Source organism: Heterocephalus glaber, unplaced genomic scaffold (assembly GCF_053883595.1).
Source record: "Heterocephalus glaber isolate CG9 unplaced genomic scaffold, H.glaber_assembly_v1.0 deba00001610, whole genome shotgun sequence".
Lineage (NCBI taxonomy): Eukaryota > Metazoa > Chordata > Mammalia > Rodentia > Bathyergidae > Heterocephalus > Heterocephalus glaber.
Window position 1 is genome coordinate 23,955,109 of NW_028258381.1, and position 16,636 is coordinate 23,971,744.

Here is a 16,636-nt window from a genome sequence, read left to right on the forward strand (position 1 = left end):
TTGCTAAGTTGGTCAGGCTGGGCTCAACTGTGCGACCCTCCTGCCTCAGCTTTCGGAGTAGCTGGGATTACAGGCATGCGCCACCACCTCCAGGCCCAGGGAGGAGGACCAAGCTTGGCAGTGGGGCTATGTCTCACCTAGAGGGTTCACCAAGATCTCACAGTCCTTACTCCACATGTCCTCCGTGTTGTCCTCTGAGCAGCTGGAGGGCTCAGCGCCCCCCAGGAAGCAACTGGGAGGAAAGGAGAGAAACAAGCTGGGGAACCATCCCCCAAACGGTAGGGGTGCCAGAGAAGAGATGGAAACAGTGCCCTCAAGCAGGAAGGCTAGGGAGTGCAGCCGGAAGGAGCAAGGCTAGCTGGCAGGAAGACTTCCTGAGTGGGCTTGCCAATGGGGTCATTAAGCATGGGAGAACAGGCTTTTCAAAATTTAGCCAGGGCCGGGCACGGTGGTGCATGCCTGAAATCCCAGCACCCTGGGAGGCTGAGGCAGGAGGATTGCAAGTCTGAACCTTACCTGGGCAATTTAAGTGACTTAGTGAGACCTTGTCTCACAATAAAATTTTTAAAAAGGCTGGTGTAGCTCAGTGTGAAGGTCTTGGGTTCAATCCCCAGTACCACAAAATAAATTTTAAAAGAGAGAGAGAGAAGCAAAGCAAAATGAAAAAACACAATAAAAAATTCCCAACCTCAGAGCATCAAGAGGAGACCCCTGGCTGGTTTCCTGGCAGTGCGGGGTACAGCACGGAGGGAGCAGGGGCTTGGGAGACAGACACCTCCAGGCCACCCCCGAGGCTCTGCCAGTGATCAAGCTGCTCCTGCCCAGGTCCCCAGCTCACCCAGGCTCGGAGCCTCCTGAGGACCGCCAGGCGGCCCCCAGCTGAGAGGCGCTGCCCACAGGTTTCCCATCTGGGCGCAGATTGTCATTCATGCTGTTGTTGTAGTTCCCTGCAGGGGCGGGCAGTGGACAGAGGAGACAGAGGTGCCACTGGTGCCCCCAGCTCAGGGCCACCCCCACCCCCCACCCCCGACCAGAACAGGGACTTCTCACTGACGTCCCCTCTGCGCACTCGAGCTTTCCTTTTTCTCTTTTTCAGTAGTGGGGCATTGAACTCAGGCCCTTCACACTGAGCCACATCCCGAGCCCTTTTTTATGTTTTATTCTGAGACAGGGTCTCACTAAGTTGCCCAGGCTGGGCTCCGATTTTCTATCCTTCTGTCTCAGCCTCCCAGAGTGCTGGGATTACAGGCCTGCGCCACCAAACCCCGCATCTCCAGCTTCCCTGAGCTCCTGCGCTCACACCCAGTGTCCCCAACTGATCCATCAGTAGATGGACAGTTAGGACACACAGTAGAGTTGGGAGGAGGTGCAGGACACAGCCTCATGTGCCCCTTGTCCCTGCTTCTCCCGGGGGTGCTCAGGGAGCTCACCACAGAGCCCGCAGAGCTGGCCAGCATAGGAGGATGGTACTCTCACTTCCACCAGGTGGTTCCCATTGTAGCGAACCTGAAGCCCAGAGTTTGTGTAGAGCAGGATAAAGGAGCCACTGAGCCTAATGGCCACCCAGCCTTTCGACAGCCACACAGGTAGGTTCACCCGAAGGCCGTTCAGCTGTACAGATGGGGGTGGGGGAGACGATGGGGAGAGTCAGGCACTTGGGACACCGACCAAATAGGGGCAGAAATCTGGGGTAGGCTGGGTGTGGTGTGCATGCCTGTAGTCCCAGCACTCTAGAAGGCTGAGGCAGGAGGATCTCAAGGTGATCCTAGACTGGGCAACTTAGAAAGACTGTCTCAGAGTATGGGATGGAGAGGTAGTCAGTGCCAAGGCTTTGGGTTCCATCCCCAGTACTACAGAAGCAAAGAGGCAAGACCTGGGGGAGGAGGGGTGGTGGGTGTTTCATGGAGGAAGAGGGGTGCAATGTATCCCCAGGGGCTCTAAGAGGCTGACAGCTGTGTGTACAGACAACACAGTGGGCTGCCTGGGGTCTGGGAGGCAGGGAGTGGCACATACCACAACCCTGCAGCCTTTGATCAGTGAAATCTTGAGGTCGAAGACCTGCACGTGGACAGCTTTGACATAGGAGGCCTGCAAGTCCCCATCTCGAATCTCACTGGTGGTGCTCACAACAAAGTGGTTCTCCAAGTACTGGGACAAGCAAGGCTGGGTCAAGGTGTAGGTACAGGTGCCCAGGAAGTGGTGCAGGGCTCCATCAAATGTTAGGTAGTGGGGGTCACCCAAGGCGGTGCAGGTGGCAGAACCTGGGGAGGAGAGGACAGGCTTCAGAGTCTCAGTGCCTTGCACCCCGGAAGCCCTAATCCAGGGCTTCCATCTGGCCAGCCTATGTCGGATGGCACCCACGGCCATCCCGGATGTGGTGTTTCCCTAGAAAGCATGGTTGGTTTTGCTTGGGGATGTCAAGGAAGGGGACTGCTCTATCCAAAGCCCCTCTTTGAGGCCTTAAAGATGCTGCTCCGGAGGCCTTGGTCGCTGGGAGCCTGTCTGTGGAGGGGCTGTGCCCTGGTCTTTCTTTCTCTGCTTCATGTCCTAGCCATGAGGCGAGTGTCTGCCATGTGTTCTGCACCCTTATGGTTTAGATCAAAAATGTCCCCCAAGGCCTCATGGCTTATAGGGGGGCTTGTGGAAGGTGACCGAATCACGGGGGCTTATCTCTGACTTGCTGTTAGGAGATGGGTCTGGCCTGAAGAGGTGATCACTGGGGGGCGGGAGGGCCTGGAAGGGTTCATCTCCCTCCTGGGCTCCTCCCTTCTCTCCGCTTCCTGGCTGCCCTGAGGTGAGCAGTTTTCCTCAGCCAGGCCCTCTGCCATGCTGTTTCCTGCCTGGGAGCTGGCTGGCTATGGGCTAAAAATGTGAGGCAAAATAAACTTCCCCTCCTTTAAATTGTCTGAAACCTCTAGAACTGTGAGCCAAAGTAAACCTTTTCTCTTTATAAACTGATGGATCTCCAGTATTTGTTATCATCATGGAAAGCTAACTAACACACAGCCCCCGGGGAAGCTGCTTCCGGCAGAGCCTTCCCCCTGCTGAGGGCCCTCAATCACCTTCCCCTTGACCACTCACCTTGGCCATAGCAGCCATACTGGCCATTCTGGTGGCCACAGGCCTCCTGGGCCTGACACCTCCAGGACTGGCAGTGAATGTGGTTGTTGCCTCGGCAGACACAAAATTCTTTGCAGCCTGGCTTGTACCACCACTCCCCCAGTTGAGAGAAGAAAGGAAAGCAGCTTTTCCCAGGGAGACAGAGTCCACTGAAATTCTGCTGTCCAGCACTCACCGACTCATTCCCCAGAGCATTTCTTTGTTCATTTACTATTTTGGCTGATGTTTATTTGTCTGTATAATGAACTAGATGGAAAAATCTCTCTTTCCTAGAAATTCTCCCTCTGTCCTTCCTTCCTTCCTTCCCTCCTTCCTTCCTTCCTTCCCTCCCTCCTTCCTTCCTTTTGTGATACTGGATATTGAACCCAGGGCCTTTTCAATGAGCTACATCCCAGCCCTTTTTAATTTTTATTTTGAGACAGTCTTGCTAAGTGCCTAATCTTCTCAGGCTGGGCTTCAACTTGCAATCCTCCACCCTCAGCCTCCCAGAGGGCTGGGATCATAGGCAAGCATCACCACCCCTGACTTCTTGAGATGTTTTCTGACTTGGTTCATCAGAAAGGCTCCAAGGAAGAGGGAGCATTTCAAAAGGGCCCCAAGGGATGTGACAGATTCCAACGGGCAGAGGTGGCTGAGGCAGCACAGGTCACACGAAAGGGGTTGATAAAGAATCCAGAGCACCGGCTTTGAGTGTGGCTCAGTAGAGCACTTGTTTAGAATGAAAAAGCCCCGGGTTCCCACTCCAGCACCAAAAAAAAACAAAGAGAAAGGAAAGTCAGAGCCTGGCCCTCAATCACCTGGATTGTCCTGCCTTCTCCCTCCTGCCTCTCTTCCTGGTGTAGAAAGTGCAGGCCCCAGGCCCAGGCCCAGGCCTCAGAAGTGAGTCCTTTCTGTCTCCAGGGCTAAGAGAATCACCCCAGCCACTGACCTTGAAGTAGCTCCCTGAGGGGCTGAGGCACCTGCACTGGGCCCAGGGGACACACTCGAGGCCGCTGAGGACGAAGCCCCAGTTGCACTCACAGGCTTCCACACAGTGGCCCGGGCAGGGCTTGTTGGAAAAGGCTGCACGGCAGGTGTCCGAGCATGCGCTGGGCTGGCGCACAGGGAGTACCTGCTATTTCGAGGGCAGGCCAGGGCTAGAGACAGGGAGGGAGATACTCAGGTGAGAAGCAGACAGGTGGGTTGGGGGAAGAAAAGAGAGGACAGGGGTGGTGTGCACCTGTAATCTCAGCATTTTGGGAGGCTGAGGCAGGACGATTGCAAATTCAAGCCTAGCCTGGGCAACTTACCCTACCAAGATCCTGTCTCAAAATAAAAAATAAAAAAAGAGTGTGAGGGATGTAGCTTAGTGTAAGACCCTGGGTTCAATCCCCAATACTGCAAAAATAAATAAGTAAAATATAATACATAAATGAATGCAAGCCTTTTGAGTTTGCAAGTGACTGTGTGATCTTCTCAAGGATGTTTCCAGTTCTGCCCTCTGCCCTGGCCTCATGTGACAGTGTGGGGGAGGCTTCGACATGTGCACCACCTCGCCTGGCTTCAATGCCAACTTTATTTATATTTGACGCTGGACCGCATCCAGGCTAAGTGCACACCCCACTGCTAAGCCACACCCCGCACCCCCATCAAGCCCTTTATTTGGGGCGGAGGACCAGAGATCGAACTCCATACCTTGTGCTTTCGAGGCAGGCGCCAGAACCACTGAGCTTAATCCCCACCCTGCAAGCCCATTTTTTATGCCCATTCTGTGTCTGAAAGAAAGGTCCCACATCTTCTCCCCCGCTTCCAGGCCCAACTCACGGCAGAACTGGGGTCCCCTCCAGGGCTTCACGGGGTAGCCAGCATCCTGGCAGGCTGCGGTCATGGCTGACAGGTGGGCGCACAACATCACCGGGAACCCCTGGTAGCTGCACAGGTCTGACATACAGTTGTTGAAGAAGGAAGAGGCCTTCAGGTGCAGCAGGCAGGCCCTGGGCAAGAGGCCGGGTGAGTGGGAGGGGCGCAGTCTCCCATCCCCTGGGGTCCCCGCACCCCCTGCCCTCTTTCATACTCAAACGGTCCTCAGGAGTCCACCAGGCCGCTGCAGAACCTGGGCCCCGATATAGTGCTCTTCAAGGCCGCTTCACAGGATGGGAAATCTGCCCAGTTCTGCAGGCACCTAGAAGGCACACAGCCAGCGGTCAGGGCCAAGGCTGGGGCCTCCCAGCCAGCAGCTACTCAGGCACCGCTGAGAGGACACTGGAACCCTGAGTCCAGAGGGAGGGGTACCTGGAGGCTCCAGGGAGGCAAAGGGAAAAGGGCATTTTTAGTCAGTTGTGGTTTCTTTGCTTTTTGAGACAGGGTCTCACTCTGTTGCTCAGACTGGCCTCGAAGTCGTGGGCTCAAGCGATCCCCCTGCCTCAGTTTCCCCAGTAGGCTGTAGTGGGTCTCAGAAGGTGGCAAAGGCCAGGAGGGTGGAGAAGGGGACCAGGTCACCCCGTGAGGGTTCCTCATTTACTCCCTGTCCTCACCCTCAACCACCTGCCAGCTATTCCCCAGCTCCTCATCATCCCGTGCTGGGTTACCATCGGCTCCAGGTTGTCGTTGCTGCTCTCCCCATCATAGTTGCCACAGAAACCAAACTGCAGAGTTTGCCTGCATAGGTGCTGTGGGGCCGGGAGAGGGGATGGTGTGAGTGGAGGAGGAGGTGCTCAGTCTCCCGAAGGACCCCAATGCAGGAGGATGCAAGGGAGATTAAGAGACACCTACTTCCGCCAGGCATGGTGGTGCACGCCTGTAATCCCAGCAGTCTGGGAGGCTGACGCAGGAGGATCCCAAGTTCAAGCCTAGCCTGGGTGGGCAACTTAGTGAGTTCAAAATAAAAATATAAAAACGGGCTGGGGGTGTAGCTCAGTGCAAAGGCCCTCAGCTCAATCCCAAGTTCTTCAATAAAGGGGGAAAAGGCGGCTACTCCGGACATAGGCTCCATGCTAGGTACTGGGCACATGAGGACTTTGTGGCCTTTACCCTGAGCCATCCCTATGGTCTCTCTCGGCCCCTTCTGCTTTACCATGTGTTTGCCCAGCCATAAATCACCCCAAGCTGACCCTAAGTCACTCCAGCTGGTTTGGATAAAGTCTGTCCATTCCCTGAAGAATGGGTCTGAGGCAGAGTCCATGTGTGACTCAGTACAGGCCCAAGGTGCTCTATCCGTCCTGCCGTCTGCCTCCCTATCCCAAGGAAGCTCAGAGCTTTCTGCCCCTCTTAAGGACCCTACATGGCTCAGCATTAGTGCCTGGAAGGGAAGGTTAAAGGGCAGGCACGGGTCCAGATGGGGTGCGGAGCTCAGAACACGGCAGCTGCCCAGCAGGGCCGTCCCTCACCTGGACTCTGTCACAAACAGCTGCTGCTGGCTGTCCCATCTCACACGTAGGCCCAACGCTGTCTGCAGCTCCACAAATTGCCCACTTGGACCCACAAAGACACCTTTAGCAGGCATGGCTGGCAGAGTGACTCGATGGCCCTCAACCTGGCAGAGGCAGGGGCAGGAGAAGGGAACAGACACTGATCTGGGGGCCAAGGAGGACCCAGGACACAGCACGCCAGGTGGGTCTGTCCTTCCACAGGTGTGAGCGGGGATGGGTGCACCACTGTGCATCGCCCGGAGCAGTGTGACCGTGGTCTCCAGCAGGGTCACATAGACTTTGCTCAGGCAGGACACACCTTCCTGTCCCTATTCCTCATTGTTTGCTGTCACCCTGAAGAATGGCTCTGGGTGGGAAGAGAAGAGAGCCCAGGGACACATTCAATGAGCTTTTGTTTGTTTTCCCAGTACTGGGGCTTGAACCCAAGGCCTTTCCACTGAGCTACATCCCCAGACCTTTTTAATTTTAATTTTATTTTGAGATAAGGTCTCCCTAAGTCACTAATTTGTCCAGGCTGGGTTCAAATTTGGGATCCTCCTGCCTCAGCCTCCCAGAGTGCTGGGATCACAGCCATGCACCACCATGCCCGGCTGACAAATAATAGGTTATACTGCATTTTCCCTGGTGGTCTGGGCCTGAGAGTCTGCCTCTGGGGCAACATTGAAACCTCTGCCTTACAGAGGACCTTGCTTCACTGTGACCTCTTGTACCCATCTGCTCCCGTCCAGGCTCTGCCACTCACAGTTGCCCTACACCTGGCACTTCTGACTGCACACCCTGCCCCCAGGCAGTGGCTGGCACCCGAAGGCCTTACCTGTGGAGTTGCGGCAGGACTGGGCCAAGATGTACGTGCATTTGCCCGTGAAGCCAAAGTGCCTCTCATCAAAGGTGACATAATGAGGGTCTCCGTACACCAAGCAAGTGGCAGTGCCTACCCAGGAGACAGGAGGACCCAGAAGCTGCTTCCACGGCCACACCAGGGTGGACCCACATCCCTGCTCTCCTGCCTGCCTCCTCCACTCCACGGAGGGTGAAAGACCCTGGTATCGAAGCCCTGGATAGCAGACAGGGAGGCACTCGCTGTACGGGGGGCATCCGTACTGGTCATTCTTCAGCTGGCACATAGTGTGTCCCACACTGAGAGAGCTGGCACTCCACTCAACCACCTGGCCAGCAGCAGCAATGCTCTGCACAGTTTTGGCTGAACCATTGCTCCCCAGGCTGGGAGTGAGGGATCCAGAGTCACAAAGCCATGTCTCTCAGGCCTTCTGTGTCCAGTCTCCATCTCCTCCTCTGAGTCCTGTGCACGCCTAAGCTCACTCCCATGCCTTTTTCCCACCACCAACCTGACAGTGCCACTGCCACAGGACATTTGCATGTGCTACTCTCTTATCTCCACATGTTTTTCCCTCCCTGTTTTTCCAATTTATTCCCCAACAACCAGCAGCGGTCAGCTCAAGGGCAGCTGTCTCGGGAAGATGTCTCAGGCCTCCCTGACTAGGTCGCCCTCTGCTCTGGGGACCGTCCTTCCAAGGACTGACCTACCACAACAGCACTTGTAGATTTATTTTTGTGATTGGCTGTAAGCATCCAGGTGGGGACCATGTCTTTACTCCCTGTCTTGACCTCAGCATGTGGCAAGAGACAACTCTCATTCAATAAGAGGGATTCAGTGAAGACCCAGCGTGCCCCTCTGAGCCTGAAAGGATGCATGTGTTTGTGTATTTATTTATTTGCAGTACTAGGGATTGAACCCAGGACTTCTACACTGGGCTCCATCTCCAGTTCCACCCCACTCCTCCTTTTTCTTTTTTCTTGAGACAGTCTTGCTATGTAGTCTAAACTGGCCTTGAACTCATTAGGTAGCCCAGGCTGGCCTCAAAACTATGATGATCCTTCTGCCTCAGCCTCCCAAGTACTGGGATTACAGGTGTTCGTCACCATGCCCAGCTTTTTGGTTTTTTTGGTGCTGGGAATCAAACTCAGGACCTTGCGCTTATGAGGCAGGTGGCAGCACCACTGAGCTAAATCCCCGGCCCTTTTTTTTTTTTTGAGACCGAGTTTTGCTATATCACTAAATTCCCCAAGCTGGGCTCAAACTATCACTCTTCCTGCCTCAGCCTCCTAGACTGCAGAGATTACAGACATGCACACCCCCCCCTCCAATCTGGCTGAGAGCATTAGGAATGCAAGATTCATACCCTATCTATGAGGAGGCTATTGCCAGGAAGGTATAAAGTGTTACATGACAAACGATTATTGGACACACTGACGGATATGGAAGTTAACTCCGCCTCCCCAGGTGGAGGGAAGAGAGCCCTCATGCTGGGATTATGCCGCTCCCTGCCCAGGCTGCACTGAGCTGATCCTAGCAGCAACTCTGCACCCCAGGAGATGGGTCAGAAGGGCTGGGGAGGAACTGGTCCCTGGAGAGATCTCCAGAAGCTCTGCCAACAGAGGGGAGGACAGACACCTGCAGCTGAGAGGTGGCTCTGGACACTAATGAGTAGCTTAATGCACTTTTAATGAACAGGTTGTATATTATGTTTATCACAAATCATTAATGATAACAATGAATGTTTATTAAGTAATTAGCACTGTGTTAGGATCTAATTTCACCCAGACAGCAATCTTATATGAGGCAGAAAATCTTACCGTGCACCTTTTTATAGATATGGAAACAGTTAAAGAAATAAAGAGCCAAGTGTGGTGGCACATGCCTATAATCCCAGCCCTCTGGAAGGCTGAGGCAGGAGAAGAGCAAATTCAAGGCCAGCCTGGGCAGCTCAGCCACTCAGCCACAAAATAAAACATCAAAACAGGTGAGGATGTAGCTCAGTGTGAAGGCCTTGGGTTCAATTCCCAGTGAGGTAAAGTAACTTGCCCAAGTCCACCTGGCAAATGGATGCTGCAGCCCACACTCAAACCCAGGTCTGCTGGGTGTAGATCTGTCCATTATCCTGGCCACCAGCCACCAGCCAGTCCATGGGGGACTGCTAAGCTTTTGAAATGTGGCCCATCCAAAATGACAAATGCTGGGCCAGGGATTTAGTTCAGTGGTTCTGCTGCCGGCCTCGCAAGCTCAAGGTCCCAAGTTCGATCCCCGGTACCAAAAAAAACCCCCCCAAAAACCCAAATGCTCAATGTGTAAAATACAGGTTGGATTTTTGAAGATTTAGTATGATGCAAATGTAAACTATCTCATCAGTAATTTTTTCCCGTATTAGGCATTGAGCCCTTTCCATTGACCTACATCTCTACGCGCCCCACACCCCACCCTTTTGGTCTTTTGAGACAGGGTCTCACTATGTAGTTCAGGCTGGCCTTGAACTCTTTTGACAATCCTCCTGCCTCAGCCTCCTGAGTGCTAGGATTACATGCATGTGCCATCATGCCTGGCCCCAGGCCTTTTTTATTTTTTATTTTACAACAGAGTCTCAGTAAGTCAGTAAGTTACCCAGACTGGGTTCAAACTTGCCATCCTTGCTCAGCTTCTCAGAGAGCTTGGATTACAGCTATGTGCCACCATGTCCAGCTTTTTGTTTTGTTTTGTGTGCTGGGGATGGAACCCAGGGCCTTGCTTGTGGTAGATAAGTGCTCTACCATGAAGATACACTCCCAGACCTGAATTAAAGGAATAACATTCAGGACCATGGGTGACTGGCTCTTCACCACAGCCTAGCATGACAATGGGCCAAAGTGAAAGCTTAACCAAGATTCACAGTGTGAACACGAGGGTCATCAAAAAGCACACGATGAGCCAGGCACGTACCTGTAATTCCAGCACTCAGGCGGCTGAGTGAGGCAGGAGGATAGCCTGGGCTACGTAAGATCAATCTAAACTACACAGCAAGACCCTGACTAAGCACAGCTTTGAACTAACCTTAGGGACTGTCCAAGTTCATCTCACCCAGGAAGCAGGTGAACCCAGGACCCAGGTGTTCCACCGAAGCCCCTCAGGAGTGGCGGCATCCTGGCAACTTACCTTGTAGCTCTTATCGCCATAGGTGCAGTTGCAGGACGAGGCATTGATGCACTGGATGGCACTGAGCAGAAATCCAGGATTGCAGACGAAGCCTGGCTGGCAGAGTGGCCCACAACTGGGATTGAGGGTCTCACAGGACACTGGGCACGCACAAGGCTCATAGTGGGCATTTGAGAGGCAGCTCACTGAGGAGAAGACACAGTCTTCATCAAGCCTCCACTCCCAAGCTGCTCCCAGGAGCCTTCCTGCCTTTGCCCCAGCCCTGAACTCCAGTTCCTCCCTAAGATGGCGGTGCACATGGCCCCGCCATAGAGAGGATGAGGTTCTGACAGAGCTACACTGTTATGGTATGGTTCTGAGGACATTGGCTCAGGGAGAAAGCCTGACACAAAGGCTCTCGTGTCATATGTGCAGGAAGCATTCAGGACAAGCAAATACAGGCTACAGAAAGATTAGGGTCACCAAGGCCTGGGAAGATGGAGGAATACAGTGACTGCTGAAGGAGAAGAGATTTGCTTTTGGGATGGTGAAAATATCTGGAATTAGAAAGTGATGATGGGCCAGACATGGTGGTGCACACTCGTAATCCCAGTACTCTGACAGGCTGAGGCAGGAAGATCACAAATTTGAGGCCCAGCCTGAGCAACTTAGTGACTTAGTAAGAGACTGTCTCAAAATAAAAAATTAACAAGGGCTGGGGATGTAGCTCAGTTGAAGGCCCTGGGTTCCACACCAAGAACCACCACCAAAAAAAAAAATTGATGATGATTATACAACCTTTGGAATACAGTTAAAACCACCAAATTATACGTTTTATTTTGTTTGTTTGTTTGTTTTGTTTTTGGTACCGGGGATTGAATTCGGGACCTTGCGCTTTCGAGGCAGGTGGCGGAACCACTGAGCTAAATCCCCAGCCCAAAGTTCAAACCTGTAGCTCAACTCTTTTTTTTTTTTTTTTTGGTACCGGGGATCAAACTCTGGTCCTTGCTCTTGCGCAGCAGGCGGTGAAACCACTGAGCTAAATCCTCGGCCCTTGTACATTTTAAAAGGGCAAGGGGCCAGGCATGGTGGCACATGCCTGTAATTTCAGCACTTGGGAGGCTGAGACAGTAGAACTGCTGCGAGTTCAAGGCTATTCTGGACTACATAGTGAGTTCAAGGCCAGCCTGCACCACATAGTGAGAGCCTGTCTCAAACCCCCCCCCCAAAAAAAAAGAAGGATGAGGGCTTAGTGGTGCAGCTCAGTGACAAAGCATGTGCTTAGCATGATGTGAAACCCTAGATCCATCTCTAGCACACACACACAGTGGGAGGGAGCAAAGTATGTGGTAAATAAACTACATTTCAATTTTATTTTTTTTTGGTACCGGGGATCAAACTTGGGACCTTGCGCTTTTGAGGTAGGCACCAGAACCACTGAGCTAAATCCCTGGTCTTACATTTCAATTTTAAAACATAAGAAAAACAGGTGTGGACGCACACACCTGTAATCCCAGCACTCTGGGAGCATGAGGCAGGGGCGTGCAAGTTCAACCCCAGCCTGGACAACTCAGTGATTTATTGAGACTCTGTCTCAAAATAAAAAATAAAAAAGGGCTGGGGATGTAGCTCAGTGTGAAGTCCTTGTGTTCAATCCCCTGTACTGGAAGAAAAGACAGGTATGACGGGGAGCAGCTGTGCTTGGTTCCCACCGTCACCCTCTCCTGTCCTGCTGCCTCCAGCTCAGGTGAGGCCTGGCTCACTCTCCACTGAGACGACAGGATTCCTACTACAAGAGCCTTTCCCTTGTCTCAGCCCTGTGCCCAATACCCACCTCTCCTACCTGTGGTGGCTGGGGCACCGCTGGTCATGGAGGCAGTCGGAGCATCTGGAGGTGTCGCCATGGCTGTTGGCCCCAAGGGCAGAAGAGTGGAACTGGGACAAGAGGGTGTACAAGCTTCGGGCTTTTCAGTGAGGAGAGGGGATTTTTCTGTGGAGATGGGGGGCTCTTTGATGGGGACAATGGTCTCTTCAGCAGGGATGGTCGTCTCTTCAGTGGGGACAATAGGTCCTTCAGCTGAGATGGTGGGTTTTTCTATAGGGAGAGTGTTCTCCTCAGTGAGGACAGTGGGCTTTTCTATGGGGACAGTGGTCCCGTCAGTTGGTCTCTTCAGTCAGGATGGTGGGTTGTTCTGTGGAGACAGCAGGGTCTTTGGTGAGGATGGTAGGTCCTTCAGTGGGGCGGTGGTTTTTTCCATGGGGACAGTGATCTGGTCAGTGGGAATGGTGGTCTTTTCCAGGGGGAGGGTGGTCTCTCTGGCTGGGACAGTAGGTTTTTCTACAGGGGCAGTGGGTATCTCAGCGGGCACAGAGGGTTCTATGGGGACTGCAGGCTTTTCTGTGGAGACTATTGACTCTTGTATGGGGAAAGTGGTAGGAAGCACTGTTGGTATCGGTGCTGCAGAGAAAAACAAATCCTGGAGTTTGGTCAAAATCATCCCCCTTCATTCACATCAAATTGGGGTGGGTGGGCTTGGAGGGACGGGCAACTTAGTCACCTTTCCTTCAACTCTCAAACCCAACTGTCAATCACTTAACTGACACTCAACTAACGGTGCTCCCAATATATGCCTGATAGTGTGCTGGGCACAAGAAACATTAGAGCCACTAGGATGTCGGACGTGGTGGTGCTGGTAATCCCAGCACTTGGCTGGCTGAGGCAGGAGGATCAATGTGAGTTTGAGGCTGGTCTGAGCCACATAGAGGGTTCAAGCCCAGCAAGACCCTGTCTCAAAAAAGCAAAAAACGATATTTATCCTGCCTTTAGGACCGATAGTTAAGGGGTTCCAGATCCAGCCCCAGAAACTTATGGCATCAAAGACATGTTTACTAGTCAATTGTGATGGTCCACAGCTGTAATTCCAGCCCTCTGGGAGGCTGAGGCAGGACGACTACAAGTTTAAGCTCATTTTGGGCAATTGAGTAAGACCCTGTTTCAAAAATAAAAAAGGGCTGGGGATGTAGCTCAATGTAAAGGCCCTGCATTCAATCCTATAACACACACACACACACACACACACACACATGCACGACATGTTTGCTCCAATAAGCACCCTGATGGTGCAGGAGAGGTGGAGGTGGACAGGATGTGGAAACCATGTCAGTTGTGTGGACCTCTAGGCAAGAGGATTTACTTTTTCTTCTCTTATGGGACTGAGGATTGAAACTAGAGCCTTTGCACTGAGCTATGTCCCCAGTCCTTTTTATTCGTTGATTTAAAAAAAATTTTTTTTTTAATTTTTTTAAATTTTGAAACAGGCTCGTACTAAGTTGATAAATTGCCCAGGCTGGGCTTGAATGTTTGATCCTCCTGCCTTAGCCTCCTGGATGGCTAAGATTTCAGGCCAGCCCAGGTGAGGGCTTGCATTTTACACAGGTCCTATAGAGATAGCCAAGGTGGTCACGTACGGTGTGACTCTTCCTGGGCTTAAGTGTCCTCCTCCCTCGACAAGTCTCTTGACTGATCAAGATGAAACCCACAGCGACCACAAAGGCAGCATTGCTACCGCGGATGGCCTCCAAGATCAGCTGAAAGCGACATGGGACAGAAAGGAAAATGAATCCCTGGCAACTCAGCAATCCGGCGGGCCCTGTCCCTCCCCAGTGTCACTCTGCAGGAATCTCACCAGTCCCAGCCACACCTGCCCCCTCCAGATCACCCCCACACTTACCTGCATGGGCTGCTGATGTCCCGAAGGGATGGTGACAGTGGCGTTCAGCCAGTTGGGCTTCTGCGACACAACGCGGTCCCATAGCAGGGTGGGAGTACTGCCCGCAGGGCCCCCGAGCAGGAGCCTGAGCGAGGTGCCTTCTCCGAGACTGTACATGTGATATGAGAACTCCAAGCAGACATTGCCTGGGGTGCAGAAGGGCCGGATCACCAGCCTCGTGGACCTATCAACCTGGGAGGACCTATCTACCTCCAGGTAGACACAGTGCTTGCCTGGGCAGGAGAGGGGGACAGGTGAGATGAGGCGCCACTGCCAGAGCCATGCCTGGCTTTCTACTTGGCATCTAAGCAAGCAACTGAGTGTCTCACCTGCTGCATCTTTCTCTGCCCATGTTGGACTTTTTGTTTGATTGAGGTACTAGAGATCGGACCTGGGTCCTTCACACTGAGCTACATCTCCAGTCCTTTTTTACTCTTTAATTTTGAGACAGGATCTGGCTAAGTCCCTGTTACTCAGGCTAGGCTTGAACTTGCTGTCTTCCTGCCTCAGCCTCCCTGAATGCTGGGATTACAGGTAGGCACTTAATGCCCGACTCCATGTTGAATTTCTACCTGAAAAGGGCAGGAAAGAAAGGGAAAACCAAACCTGCAACCCAGCAGCTGAAAATGTCTTGGCCAAAAATGGGACAATAGAGTTTGAAGTTTGGGGCTCCACAGAGTGGGAGGGCTGGACTGTCTTGAGCGAGAGCAGCGTTCAGTGATCCGTCGGCCACAAGCATCCTCGACTGAATCTACGTCGGCGTCCTCAGCCCAGCTCAGGGCAGTTTCCCAGCAAGCACTGGCCGGTGGCTGGCACCTCCCCCAACATCCTCCTCCACCCCGTGGCACCTGCCAATCCCCTTCCAAGGGGCCGGTGATGTGAGTGGACATATTTTCACTTCCCCAGGCCCAGCAGCTGCCATCCCCTGACACACGGGTCCAGTCACAGAACGGGTGGGTGCTGTCCTCAAAGTCTCACTGGGGAAAGCTCTCTGGTGGTGAGAAAGGGAAGTTGGAGAAACTCCAGCCCTGCTCTCCACTGCTCCTAACCCTCCACTTCTGAGGGGCCCCTCACTCTCACCCTCACAGGGAGCAATGCTGATTTCATCCACTGCCACTGCCAGCTCTGGGGTCTCGCCGAACACGCCCACCACGCTGAACTCCCAAGAAAGGGAATGGAAGCCCCCGCATGACCTTCCCATCTGGGACCTTCAATTCACTTCAACATCCGGGGAACCTGCCACGTGCAAGACCGACCCTTTGCTTCTCTGTACCTCTATCTGTCCTTGTCCAGTGTAATTGTCAGAAACACGCTGCCAGTTAGGCCCGGGTTGTCCCGAGAAGAGTGTGTGTTTCCGAATGCTGCCTACGGTGGGAAAAAAATGAGAGATACGGCCCAGTATAGTGGTGCATGCCTCTAATCCCAGCCCCCTGGGAGGCTGAGGCAGGAGGATAGTAAGTTTGAGCCCAGCCTGGGCAATTTTGCAACTTAATGAAACTCTGTCTCCAAAATTAAAAATAAACAAAAGGGTGCCAGGGATTTAGCTCAGTGGTTCTGCCACCTGCCTCGCAAGGGCAAGGACCCGAGTTCGATCCCCAGTACCAAAATAAATAAAATAAAATAAACAAAAGGACCAGGGATGTAGCCCAGGGTGAAGGCCTTAGGTTGAAATCCCAGCATCCAAAAAAACAAAAGGCTCAAAAGTGCAAGGTCCTGAGTTCAATCCCCGGTACCAAAAAAAACAAGGACAGACAAGTAAGTTTGAAGGGAGTGAGAAATTACTTTGAATCTGCACCCCAGGGGATGAGTCACAGAGGGAATACTTGGGCAATATTCCCTAATGGAAGTAATCCTCCTCTCTCACTCCCATGGTTCCTTTATTTTCCTATAGTCCAGTGCCTACCTCATTTCCACTCCCACACATCCCACATTCTGCTCCATCCTGAGGCTCACCCCTAGTCTCCATCACCCCAACCCCTGGAGATGCGGGCAGCTCAGCGCAAACCCAGAGACTTCTCCCCTCTAACTGGAAACTGAGGCGTAGACCAGGAGGGCTGTGCCCAGAGCCCAGCTCCACAGGATGTAATGGAAGGACAGCATCAGACAGACAGCCACGCGGCTCGGTGGACTCAGGAGGACCGACTTCTGCCCAGGCTTTGCATTCTTGGGGTCCAGGAGCATGTAGAAGCCTCCTGTAAAAGGAAAGACCTGGGAGGTGGGAAGGATCCAGGGTTAGGGCCCCAGGAGGATGGGGACCTGGCCCATTCAGGTAGCACCAAGGTGGGGCTATATCCACATCACCACTAGCTGAGCCTTCAACCCTCAAGGGCTAACTGGACTGGGTGAGGGGGTGGGCACTGCCACAGGAAGCTGGG

At 53.0% G+C, this 16,636-nt stretch overlaps 1 protein-coding gene across 1 annotated transcript in view; it reads right to left on the reverse strand.

Moving 5' to 3' along the window:
• Positions 1 to 16,636, reverse strand: part of Zan (zonadhesin) — a 44,802-nt gene that overhangs the window by 14,567 nt on the left and 13,599 nt on the right. The window contains 27 exon segments of the mRNA XM_087196533.1: positions 138 to 232; positions 839 to 947; positions 1,431 to 1,611; positions 2,014 to 2,261; positions 3,082 to 3,222; positions 4,048 to 4,204; positions 4,207 to 4,256; positions 4,924 to 5,093; positions 5,174 to 5,281; positions 5,621 to 5,693; positions 5,696 to 5,741; positions 5,744 to 5,768; positions 6,486 to 6,631; positions 6,749 to 6,873; positions 7,342 to 7,459; positions 7,607 to 7,658; positions 7,660 to 7,748; positions 10,513 to 10,697; positions 12,335 to 12,654; positions 12,656 to 12,734; positions 12,737 to 12,905; positions 13,960 to 14,079; positions 14,223 to 14,494; positions 15,088 to 15,252; positions 15,342 to 15,420; positions 15,535 to 15,626; positions 16,289 to 16,453. Of these exon segments, the coding sequence (XP_087052659.1) occupies positions 138 to 232; positions 839 to 947; positions 1,431 to 1,611; positions 2,014 to 2,261; positions 3,082 to 3,222; positions 4,048 to 4,204; positions 4,207 to 4,256; positions 4,924 to 5,093; positions 5,174 to 5,281; positions 5,621 to 5,693; positions 5,696 to 5,741; positions 5,744 to 5,768; positions 6,486 to 6,631; positions 6,749 to 6,873; positions 7,342 to 7,459; positions 7,607 to 7,658; positions 7,660 to 7,748; positions 10,513 to 10,697; positions 12,335 to 12,654; positions 12,656 to 12,734; positions 12,737 to 12,905; positions 13,960 to 14,079; positions 14,223 to 14,494; positions 15,088 to 15,252; positions 15,342 to 15,420; positions 15,535 to 15,626; positions 16,289 to 16,453 (3,579 nt within the window).